A 16,729-nucleotide genomic window follows, 5' to 3' on the forward strand; every position below is an offset into this window, starting at 1 on the left:
CTTGAACCTTTTTGAGAGCAGATGAAGGGAGGGCCAAATAGAGCAACCATATTTTAAATAATGCCATGTGGCACATAAATGTCTCCTGAAATTATTCCTTTTATGTAAACAGGATTTATGTTTTTTGATGCAGAAATACAGACTTCAAGTTGTAAACATGTTGCAGATGTTGAGAAAATGGATACATGGCTTCATCACCAATGGTTTGGAAAACAGCACCGCAAACAAAGCCAGAGAAAGAAAGATTATAAGACTTGCTGTGTCCTATATGATTCATCAAGGGATAAATCTGCCATTGAGGCTGCTTCTCATCATTGTTATTCATTTGTAAGTCTTTATGGTTTTCAAACCCAAATATGCACTTACCGAGATACTTGCAATGAAAAGCTGTGGGCCCTTGGCTCGAAGAATGAGCTTTTCCCAAAGCCGCATTTCATTGTTTTTCAATTTTCTGCAAGATTTTTTTTGCCTCGCTTTTTAGCCATTTGCACCTCGCCGGGATCTCCTGCTCTTGGCCCTTCCTCTGTCAGAGCGGAGAGTTTCCTGCAGAGGGAGACAAAGCACCATTAGACTTCTGGTTTGGATCAAGCACATCCTCCTCACACACCAACATTTTGTCTCCAGTGTCAGGGGAACAGCAGCTGTAATATGTTCCACAGACACACACATTATTTTGTAAATAGGTTATCCAGGTTTCATCACCAGCTTTTTTTTCATTACACTTTTGTCACTACGATTAGTATGAATTTATTCTTAAAAGCTTAATGAGAATTTCATGGCAAATATAATTCCTCTCAATTTCCACTTTTCCCATTTTGTCTACATTCCTGGGGAAAAAAAGAAAGAGAGCTCTTCCAGCCAAAGCGAGTAAAAACCCAACCGTGTCTCAGCACTGCAGATGCATCTCTAAAATCTTGCACAAGCGATTCAGAAATCCTCAAGGGGGCTCTTTACTCCGAGGTTTCAAAGTACAGGAGGCAAAGCTGTACTTCTGCCTGTCGCTCCCGCCACCGCTTAGTAGTTCCACCATTTTGGTTCCTACCATTGAAATTTAAAAATGTACCCCTCACTTTCACCCCAGTAACCACTTGATCCACGAGATATTTCCTGCAAAATCTTCAGACTCTCAGTCACTGATTTATGTAAATATTTATAAATATACATCCATGATTTTAATGCAGAATGTCCCATCTTGGTTATCTTGAATCTGGCATGGATTTTTGGGATCACAGAAAGTCTGTGAATGGCATAAATGAAATGATGAAAGTTGTTTTTCTCTTCAGTTGAATGAAGCCGGTGTGAATTGTTTGCACGCCCGGAGGAAATAAATAAAAATGACATGCACATGTGAGAATTCAAAGTCACACATTTCTTATGACCTCACTTCAAGGGGTGAAATGAGCCGGCTCTAAGTAACTGGCTGAATTTAAAACAATTAGATCAGGTAAAGCATTTGCAGCAACTGAAAAAACACAGCTTATTAACACAAAGTGCTTTCTCACTGTGGCTTGTTACACTGGTAGGCCATTTGCCAACTGGCAGCATTAAAAAAAAATCTATTAATATTACGTAAATGGGTATCCTGATTCATTCATATAAAACAATCCGCAATTAATTCAAGGGTCTAATTGCACAAGTGTTCGATGAGCCTAAGCCAGCTGACTTTGTTGAGCGGTGTAAATTTAAATGCTGCAATGGTCTGACAGGGGACTTTAAAATGAAAGTTGACATCTTCTTTTGTCACTTGTATGTAAGTTATTCAATTCTTTAGGGACACTGTACTTGATCATAATTTCTGTCTTTTGGGGTTAGTTTATTTATTTATTTTGATTTTGCAAACTGTCAGATTATTTCCCCACATGCTTAACCACTAGAGTATAAACTGCAAATTAAGCCCTCTGGTCAAATGGGAAATATATAAAAAGTGTCCATCTTTTCCTATACATTTTAGGATAAACTCAAAGACTGCAATTTCACTGCATCTGTTTGGATCCCCCCCAGCTTTCATATGATATATAAGTCATTGACATGTGAAGAATGATTGCACTGGATCTTAGGGACTCAAACATGAGCTCCACTTCTAGAAGTTTCTATTCCCACTGAAATACTCTGACATTAATGGGCTGGGCTGAAACGCACAGCAAGTCGCACCCCTGCCCCTACTCCCCCCTTTTCCTCCTTAATATTCACACTCTCGCATACACTCGCAAATTGAACAACTGCCACTTCTGAACCACCTTTAACAGGCTCCAACAGCAAAAACCATAGAAGTAAGGAAAACAGAGCCTTCTTAGAGCCACATTATGTTATTGCTGACCTTGCTGATTGTGTTTGCTTACAATCACATGGGTCAGGACCAGGGTCAGGTTCATGGATCATTTAGTTTAATAGCTGTTTCCTGCCTTCTCAAATGTACATGCCACATTGTAGGAAACAGGCAGATGTGATGTAGTTTGCAACCATATTATTTACTGCATAAAAAAAAAATAAATAAAAAAAAAATCAACGTGGCCTGGGTTTGAAAAAAGGGATTCCGGGAAAGAATGGTCGAGAGAAGCCCCTAGAGCGAAGGACAGCGGGAAAGAGAGACTAGCAGTCAGGAATTGATTGCCAGAGAGAAAGAGAGGGATGGTGACAAAAGCAGAGTGGGAGAGCTCTGCTAATTTTGTGGCCTGTCTGTGTCACCAGCACCCTGTTGGGACGACAGATGTGCAGATGATGTCATGTAGAAAGGGGATAGGGTGGGAGGGTGGAGCGACCAGAGCGCGGGAGGACAGTCGAAAAGGCGGGGCTTCGATCTGAGAGAGACGGGGAGAGAGAAGAAGGGAGGGAGAGAGGTAGCAAGACTGTGGTAATCCTCCATTGCCCTGCAGCCACGCAATTATTCAGGTTTCACCAGATGTGACTCAGTATAGTTTTGTGTGTGATTACTTTTAAAAAGCGCTAGATCTTCTTAACAGCTCCCACTGCTAGCTGTAAATGTCGGCGTGAGTGTGAGCCATAAAGAGTAATTCTGCATTTGTCTTCATTTTGCTCTGCAGAACCGGCAAATGTGCTGAACTGGTGGTTTTTAGTTGCAGGACCTCTCACAAAGTCCATCATTCCCAAACCGCACAGGCCATCGGAGCTATAATTTACTTAGTGCAGTCACTGCTGAAGTTTACCCTCCCATCCCCTGACCAGCCACAGCATAAGAACTCAATTGTTCTCGTGGTCTGTAGTGACAATGGCTGTTTGTGGTCATCCAGAGAAAAGGAAAGTGAGAAAGCGAAAGGGATGGAAGAGGGGAGCAAATAGCCAAGTGACCTAGTAATTTGCACTGCTCACAGCTAAAGATACAGTCCCGGTCAAGCCCAGTGTGAGGGGTCAGGGTGGCCTCTGAGCCCTGCTGGGATCACCTCAAGGACACCATTTTCCTAAATGTCCTGTGCTTTTAATCCATGCATCCATTCACCGGTTAGAGATGTGTGACCCACGGTTTAGCATGCTAGCATTTCAGCTTTCTCAGCCTCCACTGCCCCCCACCTGCGCCCTTTCTGGCCAATTGTGCTGGCATGGCATAGGGAGAAATTGAATGAATTAGGCAGTCGGATGTTGCCTAATGGTTGTGCTGCACAAATGCAGCCATTCCTGGCATTGTTGTGTGTTTGAGTGAGACTGAGAGGGATTGTGCTCCTCGGTCCAGCGCAGGAAAGCAGCTAATAAGTGAGACAACCTGTGGGAATGAGCCCAAACCGAGAGGACTGAGGCAGTTTTTCCCCCCTCAGTATTTCTGTCGGTCTGCTTTCATATGCTATTGATGTGCGGCGCGAGACAAAAGTCCAGTCTCGATTCATCGGTTTAGTCGGTCCACGTGGAAGCCGAGAGGAAGATAAATGTGAGAAAATGAATCGTCTTGCTGTTTGAAATTCGATTAAAAGGTCATAAGATAGGACAGTACAAACACATGCTCCACAAAATAAACAATGTGCACACAATGCAGCTTCGCAAGAAGATAACACACTGATATGTGCAGAAGCCTGAAGTAAAGAAGGCAGCTACAGCTGTTGTCTCCCTCCGACGTGGAAGTGCTTTTGACCTGTTCTTGAGGACACTCTCAGCCCTCGGGATAATCATTGACCTGTTACCTGGAGCAACCAACCTACTGCATACTGTACAACAACTGGGCTTCTGATAATAAAAGTGATAATGGCTACACAGGTGTACGGACCAACTCAGTCAGTAGAGCGGGAGCTCGTGCCTGTGTGCTCCCACTGTGAGCTGTTATCAGATTTCCGAAAGCTCCAATCAGATATAAGTTACACTTAAAAAAAAATTGTAACGCACACTTCTCAGTAGACTGGAGGGGGAAAAAAAAGAAAAACATTATTTGTTTTCATTATTACCTTAAAAATGCCGTGAACTTGGCGGCTGCAAAACTGATTACCAGAGGTGTTGGAAAAGCTTTGAACACTTAGATTTGGTAGATACGGCCTTGTTTATTTGGTATAGTCCAAGTGACTTCCCAGGAGTTTTGCTGAAATTCACCCTCCAGAATTTGAGTATGGGGGAAAGGTCAGCGGGCTTGTCTCAGCCCCGAGCGATATGATCAATCAACTCTTTTCATGGCGCTAGGTGGGGCGTGGCATCGCACCGCACTGCAGCACGGTTATTTTTTGGGGAGTTGGCTCGGGTACCATCCAGGGAGAGGAAGGAGCAGCATGGGTGAGGAAGGTGGTGGGGGTCAGAGCCGCCTCCCACTTTTTCCACACCTCCTCTCCTACTTCACCTCTCCTCCCACTCCCTTTCTCCCAAAACTTGCTCCTTACTGTTCTCTCTTGCCGCGGTCTTTGGGTGCTCCATGCAGAATGGTCTGTGTCTGAGAGCATTGGCCTGAAATAAAACTAAGAGGGGCCTTTGGGCGCTGGAGAATGCTAGCTTTGTCTCAGCTGCCATCCAAACTGTTTGGCGACATGGAAGGAAAGAGCTCAAAGAGTGTCTGATTGCAAATTAGCGATGCCAAATGGAGCAGCCTGGTCACCCTAACCTCTCCTCTCCTCTCCTCTCTCCTCTCTTCTCCACTCTTCTTTCCTTCAGGTATAAGGGGTAATTTTGAGGTCAATACATTTCTCTGCACAACATTTTGTTTCTTAATTGATCCCAGCAAGTGACTGAGAGTATAAAGTGAATAAAATGAAAGATTGATGAGTCCTGAGTGCAGTAACTTATGGGACGATAAGTGCTTAATACCATAATTATATCCATCAGTAGCACTAACGTCTCTTGATACCTATTTGAGGTAATTTTCACATCATAGCAACATTTGGATTTTTCTGTTTATAGACTCTACTGTTAGACAATGTTAAAGGGGAAATTTTGATTTTGGAAATCTTTTGATGTCTGGTTATGTAAATCAAATGAAACACTGAAGAATTTCCTATTTTTTGGTAAATTATCACATATAAGATCATTTTATCTCTAAGTTAATCCACCTTGATAATACCAAAACTGACCCCTCCAATGCAGTGGACCTAAAATATACATGACCTATGAAAAACACAATAATTTATTTTTAAAACAAGCTTAATGAAAATGTATTGCTTCAAAATTCCTACATTTTGGTAAATAAAACCATTTAATGAATTTGTTTGCAAAATAAGCTCATTTACTCTTTAAGTCTTTTAACATAAATTTGCATAACTGTGTTCTGTATTTACTATAATGTGCAAAGTAACTTAATACAACATGAAAGCGCTGAAAACGGGCTTGTACATGTTTGTATCTGTCTCTAGAACAAATACACACTGGTGGCAAAAATCCTTTTTGGTCCTTTTTCATGAAGTCCGAAAAAAGTCATTAGTAGGAACTAAATGTGCAGTGCAAGAAATATAAGAGGTTATGTAAAATTCTTTAGCAGTGCAAAAGACATGAAAATAATATTTAATTACACAATCATAGTCATAACCATGTAATCCCTGTAAGCTATAGCTTACATACCCCAGTCGAAATGAGCACAGACACACACACACACACACACACACAGTCCCTCTTTCTCTCTCTGTCACACACACACACACACACACACACACACACACACACACACATACACACATACGCATGCTTAATCCTATAGTATGGATCTGCTGATGGATAAAAGCTGGCGTCACGACTACTGAGTACAAATGTAATATCACCTGTCAATACTCTTGCCTCTGCAGGGCAGGTTCAGTTTTCCCTGGTGTCGAACAAGTTCGAACAAAATTAAAAAAAAATATATGAAAATATCAAACACAAGCAATTTGAATGCATTGTCATTAAGTGACCTCTTCTTCAAAAGAACAGGTCTTCTAGAGTACATTATTCATTTTACATTTTTTTACACATCTTTACACCCAATAAGCTTTTTTTTTCCTCTTGTTTTTTTAAACGTTGTTTTAAATTATTACTTATCAATGAATGTTACCTGAAATAACTCTAGAGTGAGCGAGAGTTGTAATAATTAATTAGCCCGATTTTTGCTGTTAGTGGAATTGTGTTTATTATTTGTGGAAAACTTCAAGGTAGACTAAATTACACAAGTGTAGATAAGGAAGTTCAACAATTACAACAAAGACGAAATCAGCAAGAAAACTTGCATACAAGACAAAAAAAGTCTTTACAGCATTGTATAGAAATGTATTTTCTTTTAATCTTTTCACATTTTACCACCATGTTTTGTCCGGCATGATATCTTTAAATTGTATCTCTCAAACTCATTCTTAAAAACATAACTAAAAAACATGTATTCAATTTCAAAATAATTCATCCTTTTCTTAGCAATTAAAGAATTGTTTTTTTCTATTTCAATTATTTTATCTTTTCCTTCTTCAACTAATCCTACATATGTACACACACACACACACACACACACACACACACACTCCACTTGAGAAAAAATCTAATCGACACACATGTACCTGCAAACATACCCACGCCTACATATCACAAATAGATTTTTTATGAACTTGTTATTTTGATAATTCACATTTAATTATTCACTCCAATTTACTCTATATTACATACATTTAGATAATTTTTTGTGAGGTGTAATGAACATGACAAAAACGTTACACCTGATACTCTTTGTAACCCCTCACTGAGTGTCAATTTGAATTTTCTCTTTATGTTTATTTTTTGTCTGATATGTCTACACAAAAATATAAAAACAAAAAAAACTCACTAGTTTAGAGGATAAGCTTGCCTGTCTGTGTATCTTCCCCACCACTGCTCATTTTCTGAAGAAGTAATACAAAACCAGGTGTTCATACTGAGGAGGAAATATCTATTCAGTTGATATCCCTAATCACACTCAAAATGATAGAGTTTTAGTGTTTCATTTTGAAATGACTGGCAGATAGTTGAGCACTGTCGCACCCCAAGTGAGGTCACCTTTGCAGTTTGAGATGTGCTGATCTCCCGTCGGCAGGTTTTGACATTAAGAGTTTTTAATAGCTCTCTCTCTCCTTCTCTCCCAAAACCAGATCAATTACCGGCTCTGTCTCCTATTATCACCACAGCGAGAAGCAGCTGATTAATCAATATAGTGTCTGTGAGGCATGTCGGGTAAATCAACAAGTCTGGGCTTGTCCTCAGGTAACTAACCGGATAACCAGACCTTCATTATCTCGCCGAGGGGAGGGAGAGAGAGGGAGAGAGAGAGTACCGGAGCCCATTAACGCCGGCGAGCAGGTGTGAGAGATGCGGATTTTTTTTAAATGCCACTCGGCTGTTTGTCTTAGCTAGCTAACCCTCCGTTAGCTTTCGAGCTAAACCTGGAGCGAGCTCAGTGACTGACCTTAATACAGTAAACTGCGTTCGCCCCGCTGTCACAGCTTCTTTTCGCCTCTTTCCGAAGGTCCGAGAGCAACAATAACAACCCGTAACGGGCACTTAGAGATACCATATTTAGCTTTTTAAAAAACAAAAACGACGTCGGGCTGTTATGTATTTTCTTTTTTCTCCTAGAAGTCGAACTTTGTGGTGCAAAGTTGGTGTAAACTGTCACCGGGGGAGCGTTTCAAGATGGAGTCGCAAACATTGCGCGCGCGCCGCTAAATAGTGATGTTCGAAGTGAGCCCCCGCTTTATTCAAACATTATTTTTATTTATTTTTTGCTTTTACCTCCGTGCCGAGGGGGGTAAAAAAGCCCGTTTCTACTTTATTCTCACGCAACGGGGGCGCCCTTTTGTAATTTCCACCGCGCTCGGTGAGGCTATTTCCACCCCTCACCCCCACCCGAAATAAAACCACCGGTGAGGAAAGATAAATAGAAACTGTTTGTCAGGAAGCTAGCATCAGGTAAATCAATTAGCTTGGTGATTTTTGTTTTTTGTTTTTATATATAGGCGGGAGGGGAGTGGGTCGTGGCAGCCCGCAACAATCAACACAACCTGTTTTCTTTTTTTAACAATTTCAACATGACGTGCCTTTTTTTTCCTTTACCCCCCACCCCCTGTCTTTAGGACGCATTAAATAAGCAGCGCGTTAGTGTAGACTGCACACCCAGCCTGGTTGTATAACGGGGCTTTCACCTCAGCTGAACTTGACGCATCTGGTTCACCGGCGGCGCAGGACGCGCAGCGCAGCCGGCGTGTCCCCATTGAACCGAGCGGGATGGCCGGCCAGAGAGAGACGCACACGCGGGTGGGGGGCTGGAGGAGGAGGAGAGGGGGGCGAAGGGGAGGGTGGTGGTGGTGTGTGTGTGGGGGGGGGGACGCTAGTCCTCGGTGGCCCGCCGAGCCGACGGTTCCGTAACAACGCATTCTGCGTGACGACTTCACCTCGGTGTCAAACGTGCACTTATTGTCGCCCCGTGTAACGCAGAGTGTGTTTTTCTCTGTGGCGCCGCCAGACAAGAGGACGAGCCGCCGGCCAGGAAATAACAGAAAGCCCCCGTGGAGTGAGCCGGAGGAAGGCACCGGGCAGCTTGAACTTGATACCTAAGCGGTGAGTTCACCCCTTTCTCTCCGCCAAGCGTGTAAACACGCCATTTACAGTAATATGCCACTCTTAAGCATCTAAATACACTTAGTTGCGGGTTATGTTGACTTAACCGATTGACAGCCCGTGATAGGGGAAGTTTCCGGGATGATCGTCACGGGCGATTTCAGAATACCTGGTCATCTTGTGCAAATTTGTGAACAAGACCTAAACATGTTGGTCACTTTAGGTGAAATGCTCGACAGACTAAAATTCTCCCCTTGCAATAAAAGAAAAGAGGTCGTCTTTTCGTGCCCTAGTTTCCATTCGCAGAGGCATAATCTTCCCCTTTGTTGTCCGCCCCGATGCAAACACAGATAGGCAGCAGTTCACATCACGTCAACCCGGCGGAAAACACTGCCGCTCTCCAAGTGAGCAATTTGTAGGATTTCGGTAGAAATGTGCATTTAATTAAAAAAAAGCGGCGTCTCCCGAACTGGTCGCCCTGAGATCCTCCTCCTCCTCCTTCTCCTCCTCCTCATCATCATCAGTGTATGTCAGGCATGGGAACATATGGCAGAGCTGTGCGGTTTCCCCTGATGTGTCACTGTGGTTTCCCTCAGAGAAGTTTTTTGATGAAAATTAATTCACTGAAATCTGAGAGCAGCTTACACAACAGTAGCTGAATGTATTTTTTAATGGTTAAAAGGCCTTGCTGGCTTTGCACAGGTGAACAGTCAGCTAGTATTTCAGTGGTGATTAAAAAAAAACGAGTTTCAAAGCCAATAAATTTGGGACGTGTTATGACGATGAGGTGAGGATTTGTCAGCTCTGTAAATCAAGATGGTCACAAAAGTCACTCGTCAGGCATCAGGGAGGACATAAATTAGGTCATTCAAAAACAGAAATATCTTAACAAAGTTTGCCACAAAGATATTTACTTCAATCACCGTCTGTAATTTGGTGGGATGTAAAGAGTAGTCAGTGCACTATTTCCCAAAATTAAGCAGTTTGAACTAATACTAATGTTACAAGGTGCTCATATCGTTACCTTATTTCAATTGTATGTGATTTTTTTTTTTTTTAAGTAATCTGTGGGTTGTGTGTAAAATAAATCTCATTTTTGTTTCAGACTATGTGTTTTTTGTTTCATTTTTTTTAAACTTCCCTGAGACCATCCCACAGCTCGAGCACAAACACACTTCACACACTAGGTTAATTAATCTTAGCACAAGGGATTAATAGTAGCGCACACACAACAATTTATCTGTACATCTGCTATTGTTGGCCTTCTGGCATTCTGAACCTCCGCCCATGTATCTTGCATTTATATGTCCTCAAGGCTTCAGCTTTAGGACAGCGGGTCGGCCAGGCAGCCTACAGAGGGTGTCAGATGAAAATGCACCTCGGCATTGTTTCCCAAGAAAAGATCTGTGTTTGCTGACAGAAACTTGGTGTTCTCCCTCTCCTACTGGAAAGAAGATCAGCTCTGTTAGAAATATGCACAGGTTCAGCTTGACCTTTTGCCTGTGTCTCCTTGTTGCAAACACATTCTGATGTGATATATTTATACCCCTGACATTGCATGTTTACGAAGCGTCGTCACTGCTATAAACAGGAAAACGCCATTGTGCGTTCGAGAAAATGGAACAGAAACACAGGTGGCCCATGGACAATGGCCTTGGGCTCATTTCTTCACTGTGAGTCAGTGGGACGGCAGAAAGCACATGGCTGCAGAGTGAAAATTGCCGTGATTATCATCTGATATACCCTGCCACCCTGTAGATCAGAGTCCTTTTGTAGGCCATGTTGGTGGTGGCCAGATGACAAAGAGAAGAGGCTTGGAATGGCACAGTTTCTGTAATTCAGTTCAGAACAGCTTTATCCCTCCCTCCCTCCCTCCAACTTTCCCCCTGCTCTCTCATATCTCACGCAATCGAACAAAACCCCAAATTGCCTAGCAAAATCTACGCTCGATGTCTATGGTTTGTTGTATTTTTAGGGTCTTTCAGGTCAGAGGGTGGTAGGCGTTGGCATGACAGCATGGGGATTTTTTTATGAGGCTGATACTGCAATGTGCTATGTTCTGCTGTTCAGATCTGATCAGACTGTGACCCGTGTCACTCACTAATCAGGTCATGTGGAGAATGTACTTAGAAACCTCTTTGGTCTTCTGTTGTGAATTAAAAAGGTGTTAAAACTTGCACCGTTTTTTTTTTTTTGTGCACCGTCATGACCCTGTCATGTTCTAACTGACAGATGTTTTGCGCATTCACGCTAGAAATGGTTGTCCCTTGCATTTTCAGTGCTCGGGAAGTTGCCAACCATGACCTAACAGTATAGCATAAAGCAACTGTAGGTCTGCTCGCATCACGCATCTGTGTGTGAGCATGTTTGCTGCTCTGGCATGTCTCCTCTGTCCCTGCCAAACACTTCACTTTTGAAATCTCTGTGCATCTCAGTGCAGGGCATTTAAGTACTTGACCTAATTTCTCTGGCAGACAAGAATCCACAAGTGAAGGCCTTCCTCTGTGTGTATTTGAATATGTGTGCGAAAGTGTGCGCACGCGCGTGTTGCTCTGGGTGTTTCCTCCTTGCCTTTCTAACAGGAAGCTGATGTGGAGTTCAACTGAGGACAAGGAAAATGCCTTTTCTTTCCACTGTGAATCATTTGAGAGAGAAAAAAAATGAAAAAAAAGAGAGTGGAGAAAAAAAGACCAGGCCTCTGCACTGATTCAACGCTCTACAATCTGGCTTGATTCTTCCTTTCTCTCTCTCCCTCTCTGTCATTCCCTGGTCCTTATTGTCTATTTCTGCATTTGTGCTCCCCACTTTTGTTTTATTTCTAGTTCTAATGATAAAGGAGAGACAGCAGCATTCTGGAGGGAATCTGTGGGTTTATAGAGAGTTCACGAGTCCTGTGAGAAGATGAGGAGGGGGCAGAGGGAAGGAGAGCCAGAAAAGCAAATGAAGCAGGCCTCTGTGGGGAGTGGTGCAGGTTCTTCCGGATGAGTTTTAACATACCCACAGCAAAAAGAGGCAGCCTTTTTTATGTCCTCAGGAGGGAAGAAAAACAAAAAAACTCCTACACAAACTGTACCAGTGGCTTTATTAAGGTTTGTGTTGAGCTGCTGTGCAGAATAGTCAGTCCCTCTCTTTCTTTATCATCTGATAGTTTGGATAGAACAAATTGCTTCACTTTCATTTCTAAAAATAGCTGATAAACCGCTCTGAGCATGTGCGTCGGATAAAATATTTAGGTTAATTTCCTTTCCCAGCCACAATACTGAAGGTCAGGTATATACACAGGATGCCTTTATGTTTTACTCTAAAGCTGTGACCATGTTGGGAGAACATACATGTATACCCCATGTATACATCTCAGGAAAATCTATGCTTTGTACACATTTCCTTTTGGACATTGTTCTGGATGACTTGTTTCTCAAGCACCGTGGCTAGCCATTGCTACCTTGGTTTTCAATTGATTTGTGATACCGTTCTCTGGAGTTGGTGCTGATATTGCAGTAAATTGCATTTTTGATAATTCCTTATCAACATTTTTTTCAAACAAAACCACTGCGTTTGTGTGAAAACACTTTGTATGTTTAATAGATCGACCTAAAGTGTATTGGAAGATTCCATCGCTGTAGCAAAACACAAATTGTTATTGTCACTCCTCGGACAGGGATGATGAGGAAAAGTCTGTTTAACACTGTGAACTATTATATAGGATATTTTTATCTTTCCAATGTCTGCTGGAGAAGGTTTGACCACAGTAACTCCCTTAATCATCATTCAAAATCATCTTCAATCATTATAGTCTCATTATTGTGCGGTTAGAAGACCATATGAATATCTTATACCCTTAAAAGCCCTCTAATAGGGGTTAAAAGCCTCGTTTGGCTCCCTTTTTTGATACACACGTCTTCTGCTGTGATTATTTTATATTGTTCTTGAAGGGAAAGCAATAAGTGGTTAAAAACAAAAATCGGAGCTGAATTCATTATGTAAGTTGGTGAAAATAATAGTGATCATTTCACATGCTGATCATTTAATAAACCTCAAGTTATTCAAAATAAATCCTTAGCAGCTAAATATTAGCAATGAGGTCCAACTGGTTCAGTGCCAGACAGCACTGACATGTAGCAGCAGAAACTGTTCCAGCAAGAACATCCTGTGCTCACGGGAGAACAACACACAACAAAACTGCGTGCCACACATCCTAATCATTCACCAGTCTTTCAACTTTTAGAAATCTTAACTCCAGGCAGGTGATGTTTTTCACTTTTGAATTTTGAACCTTTTCTGTGTCTGATTTTTTTTTTTTTTTAATTTTTTTTTCTTATCAATTTCTTTTTTTTTTTTTTTTTTTTGCTCAGGGCGAGATAGGACCAAATCGAACAATGAAGTCTTAGATACTCAACAAGCAGGTGAGTCAATGATGATACTGTATAGGTATCAGCACACACCTCTACATGTATGGAATGCTTAATTTATAACTTGGCATTTTGAGCATTTTAAATTACTTTTTTAGGGGTGGGGGGTTCAGGAAAGTATTGATGATTTAAACAAAGGGACACATTTCAAACACACAAATGCTTATTTGTATCTATTTGTCACTTTTTTTGCAGTTAAACACTACGGGCTCTCCTCAGTTAGCTGTGACAGTGTTAAGTGATAGACAATATGATTTTTAAAGTCAAACAGACTATGCTTTAGTCTGGGTTTGTGTATTTTTAATAGATCTTAATATAAAACGATCAGATATGAACAATGATCATGAATTCCTCCAGCAGCGCTGACATTTTCCCAGCGCAAAGGAAAGATGCCTTGCTTCACTTTCAGAGTGTTAGGGGATTTTATCTCACTGGATTTTATTCAAAAGGACTCTGGGAAGAAGCAAAATTGTTGCGTGATAATTTATGATTTTTCTTCCCTCCACTATATTTATCTGAACAATACAATGTCTTTTAGTCCTATTAAATTAAAACATTATGTCGTAGTTATGGACTTGATGTTATTTGAAAATGCGGTTTTGAGAGAATTATGTGGCGAATATGTAAAGACAAGCCAGAGTATAAATTAGAGGAGAAGGGATTCATGAATTGCTGGTTAGAGTGACATTGGTGAGCTCACAAGCCAATTTAAAGGAAACGCATTCACAAAAAAAGACATTTTGTTATTGGCATACCTGTCATGACAGCATTGTTTTTCGTGTTTGTTTTAACATGTGTGTGCGGATGTACTTTTGGAGCAAGAAATGGATCACTTGATTAATATCAGGTTCACAAAATGTCACCGAGTTCATTTAAATGAAGTGACACTTGATCTTCCTTCTGTCTTTCCCTGATATCTTTCATTAGAGAGTAAAAACTTTGCCCTTCTCTCCATAATTCAGCAGGACATATTTACTATATTTGGAAATACTAATACTTTCACTAGAATAAAAAATAACATTTTTTGTGGGATTTGAGGAACGCTTGGCAGCACAACATGCGTCTGACTGGCGGAGCTGAACAGAATAGCGAGCAAAAAATGACTCAGTCGGCCAATATCCATGCCACTCGGGATGTTCAGGTTCAAGGTTTTTCTCATGACCTCGGGTGCAAGTTATCCCCTTCTTTGACACATCCGAGTACCAAGAGAAAAGGATTCAGCATTATTAACTGTGAGAATACACTTGTCTTCACATAATAGTTAAGGTAAAAAGCAATTCTTGTATATACAAATCTGAGATTTATTGAAAAGTGAGGATAAGCAAAGATTCACTCATTTCTTTTTGTTGATAGAGTATAAATGTAAATGATATAAACGGTACCAGATTTAAACACTGTCAGTGGAAAAAATTTTCCTCCCCGACTTTCATAGAAGGGAAGTTTTAAAAAAAAAAAGTTTGATCACAGCATAATGCACATTCTTTATTTTTTGTCTGTTTTAGAATACAAAAGTAATAGTTTAATTGGTAACATTTCAGTCATACAATTGTCTATGACCCACTGTGAAAATGTTATCGCAAAAGAAAATCGATGAAAGAGTGGATTTATACCTCCTGTTATCTGTGTTTTCTGTCTGTCAGCAGGAGTTGAAAATCTACATGGTTGATATTCTTACAAGTTTGTGAAGGGTTGCCTTTGTCTCAACATTTTTAAGGTAGCTTATTTTAATATTTATCTGTCAAATGAATTTTCATCAAAAATTAGCCTTTATTCCTAAATTTGTCATCTGGTAAATTTATTGTTTCAGCTGCATATTTTCATATTTGTCACTGTCGAACATTGTGATAACTGACATTTTCATTGACTTATAGGAAGTATATCACAGATCTTTTATTTAAAAAAAAAAATCAGACATATTTTTGATGTTCTCAATATAGACTTGAAGTGTCCATGTCTCCTTTTTTTCACAGATTGTAAGAAAAAGCTGTTCTCCGAATATTATAACATTTATTAATTTTTTTTTTTGGGGGGGGGGGCTGTATTGCACTTATAGCAGTTCAGCAGTAATATTTGTCTTCTAATCAATAGGTTGTCTATAAATCAACTGTCAACTATTACTGGAGTACATTAAACATTGAATTATTAAGAATAATGCTTGATTTTAATTCACTTAAATCACTTTCATTCTTTATGTAAATGTGCCTCTGTATCAGCCTCCAAATTAAAGCATTTGAAGTTTTACTTTGTTTTGCATGGTATTAAACTTCACATGAGATTTTGGAGTTCCCAAAAAACACAGGTGTAGACATCTACTTTCGTTATTGTTTGTCATGTGTTTTAATGATACAGCAATAATTGCTTTTTGTTAAAAATGGCATACCAGGTTTTTTTCCTCAAAAATTGCTGGAGTCCTAAATGAATACAGAAATAAGATTGAGTGGGAAAACAGAATGTTCTGCCACTGAAATGGCTGCAGAGGTAGGCACTGCGCTGAATCAGTGTCTGTATAAAAGAACAGCGTCAGCATCTAGAATGTTCTCTGACGCCGCTATGTTTACACGTCATCCGTTCGCTTCAGAGTACTGAGATGCAATATTAATTTGCACTCTGGGGAACATTATTCCAATGTTGTTTTGGATATGGGCAAACAAGCAAAGGATCATTATGGTTTAGTCATTTTTACAGAGGCATTATGCTGGAATCGTCTTGTGTACGTGGCTATAGATTTAACCGGTGTTGTCGGTTAATCCATCCAATCTTTTCTTCCGCAATTTAACCACACATCTGATGGACGTGGTGCTGCGGAGGTCCAACTGCCGGTGTCCCTCAGAACAGGTGTTGTCCAGATGTGCTGGTGACAGCCCTCCTCAGGCTCCTATCTGGAGTGAAGGAATGGTGCATGAAAGCCCCTCATGACTCCCATGGGGGCTAATGTTTGGGATACTGATAAAACTGCATATTCCTCTTGGTATCCGAAGACGGAGAAATAGCACCCTCGTCCCACATTTATCATCAAATGAACATCTACCTTGTTGATCTGCGCAGACTCCCAGACACCATGCCATATTTCATTTGAAGATGTTTGTTTTGACACACTTTCATCCCGCTACCTCAAATAGTACCTTGACTGCCTTCATTTTTTTGGATCAGTGATCATTTACATGCAAAGAAGGTTTTTTTTTTTTTAACTTCTGTTAGCCAGTATTAGTTGAGTCATGCAAATGAGAAAAAAATAAACCATTTCTTCAATAACAGCAATATATAATTGTGTTGTCAAGCTTTTTTTTTTTCCTCTGATTTCTGTGTCATGTAAACACCTTTCTTGTGTTTTTCACTTGCAACAAACTATGTAGCAG

At 40.7% G+C, this 16,729-nt stretch overlaps 1 protein-coding gene across 7 annotated transcripts in view; it reads left to right on the forward strand.

Annotated features, from left to right (window-relative positions):
* The first annotated feature begins 7,487 nt into the window (after nt 1-7,487).
* The window catches only part of LOC147234207 (uncharacterized), a 32,976-nt gene continuing 23,734 nt past the window's right edge, over nt 7,488-16,729 (forward strand). Inside the window, exons 1-3 of one of the 7 annotated variants that reach the window (XR_015106169.1) lie at nt 7,488-7,707; nt 8,870-8,964; nt 13,317-13,367. Coding sequence is in view for 2 of the 7 variants with exons in the window: in XM_086147027.1 (XP_086003153.1) it covers nt 8,632-8,661; nt 8,870-8,964 (125 nt within the window). In the remaining 5 variants the exon portion in view is untranslated. The other 6 variants (XR_015106172.1, XR_015106171.1, XR_015106170.1 and 3 more) reach the window with 6 other exon arrangements.

The sequence above is a fragment of the Fistularia commersonii genome, chromosome 5 (genome assembly GCF_037954325.1).
Source record: "Fistularia commersonii isolate RoL2024-O1a breed Wild chromosome 5, RoL_Fcom_v1.0, whole genome shotgun sequence".
NCBI classification, from domain to species: domain Eukaryota; kingdom Metazoa; phylum Chordata; class Actinopteri; order Syngnathiformes; family Fistulariidae; genus Fistularia; species Fistularia commersonii.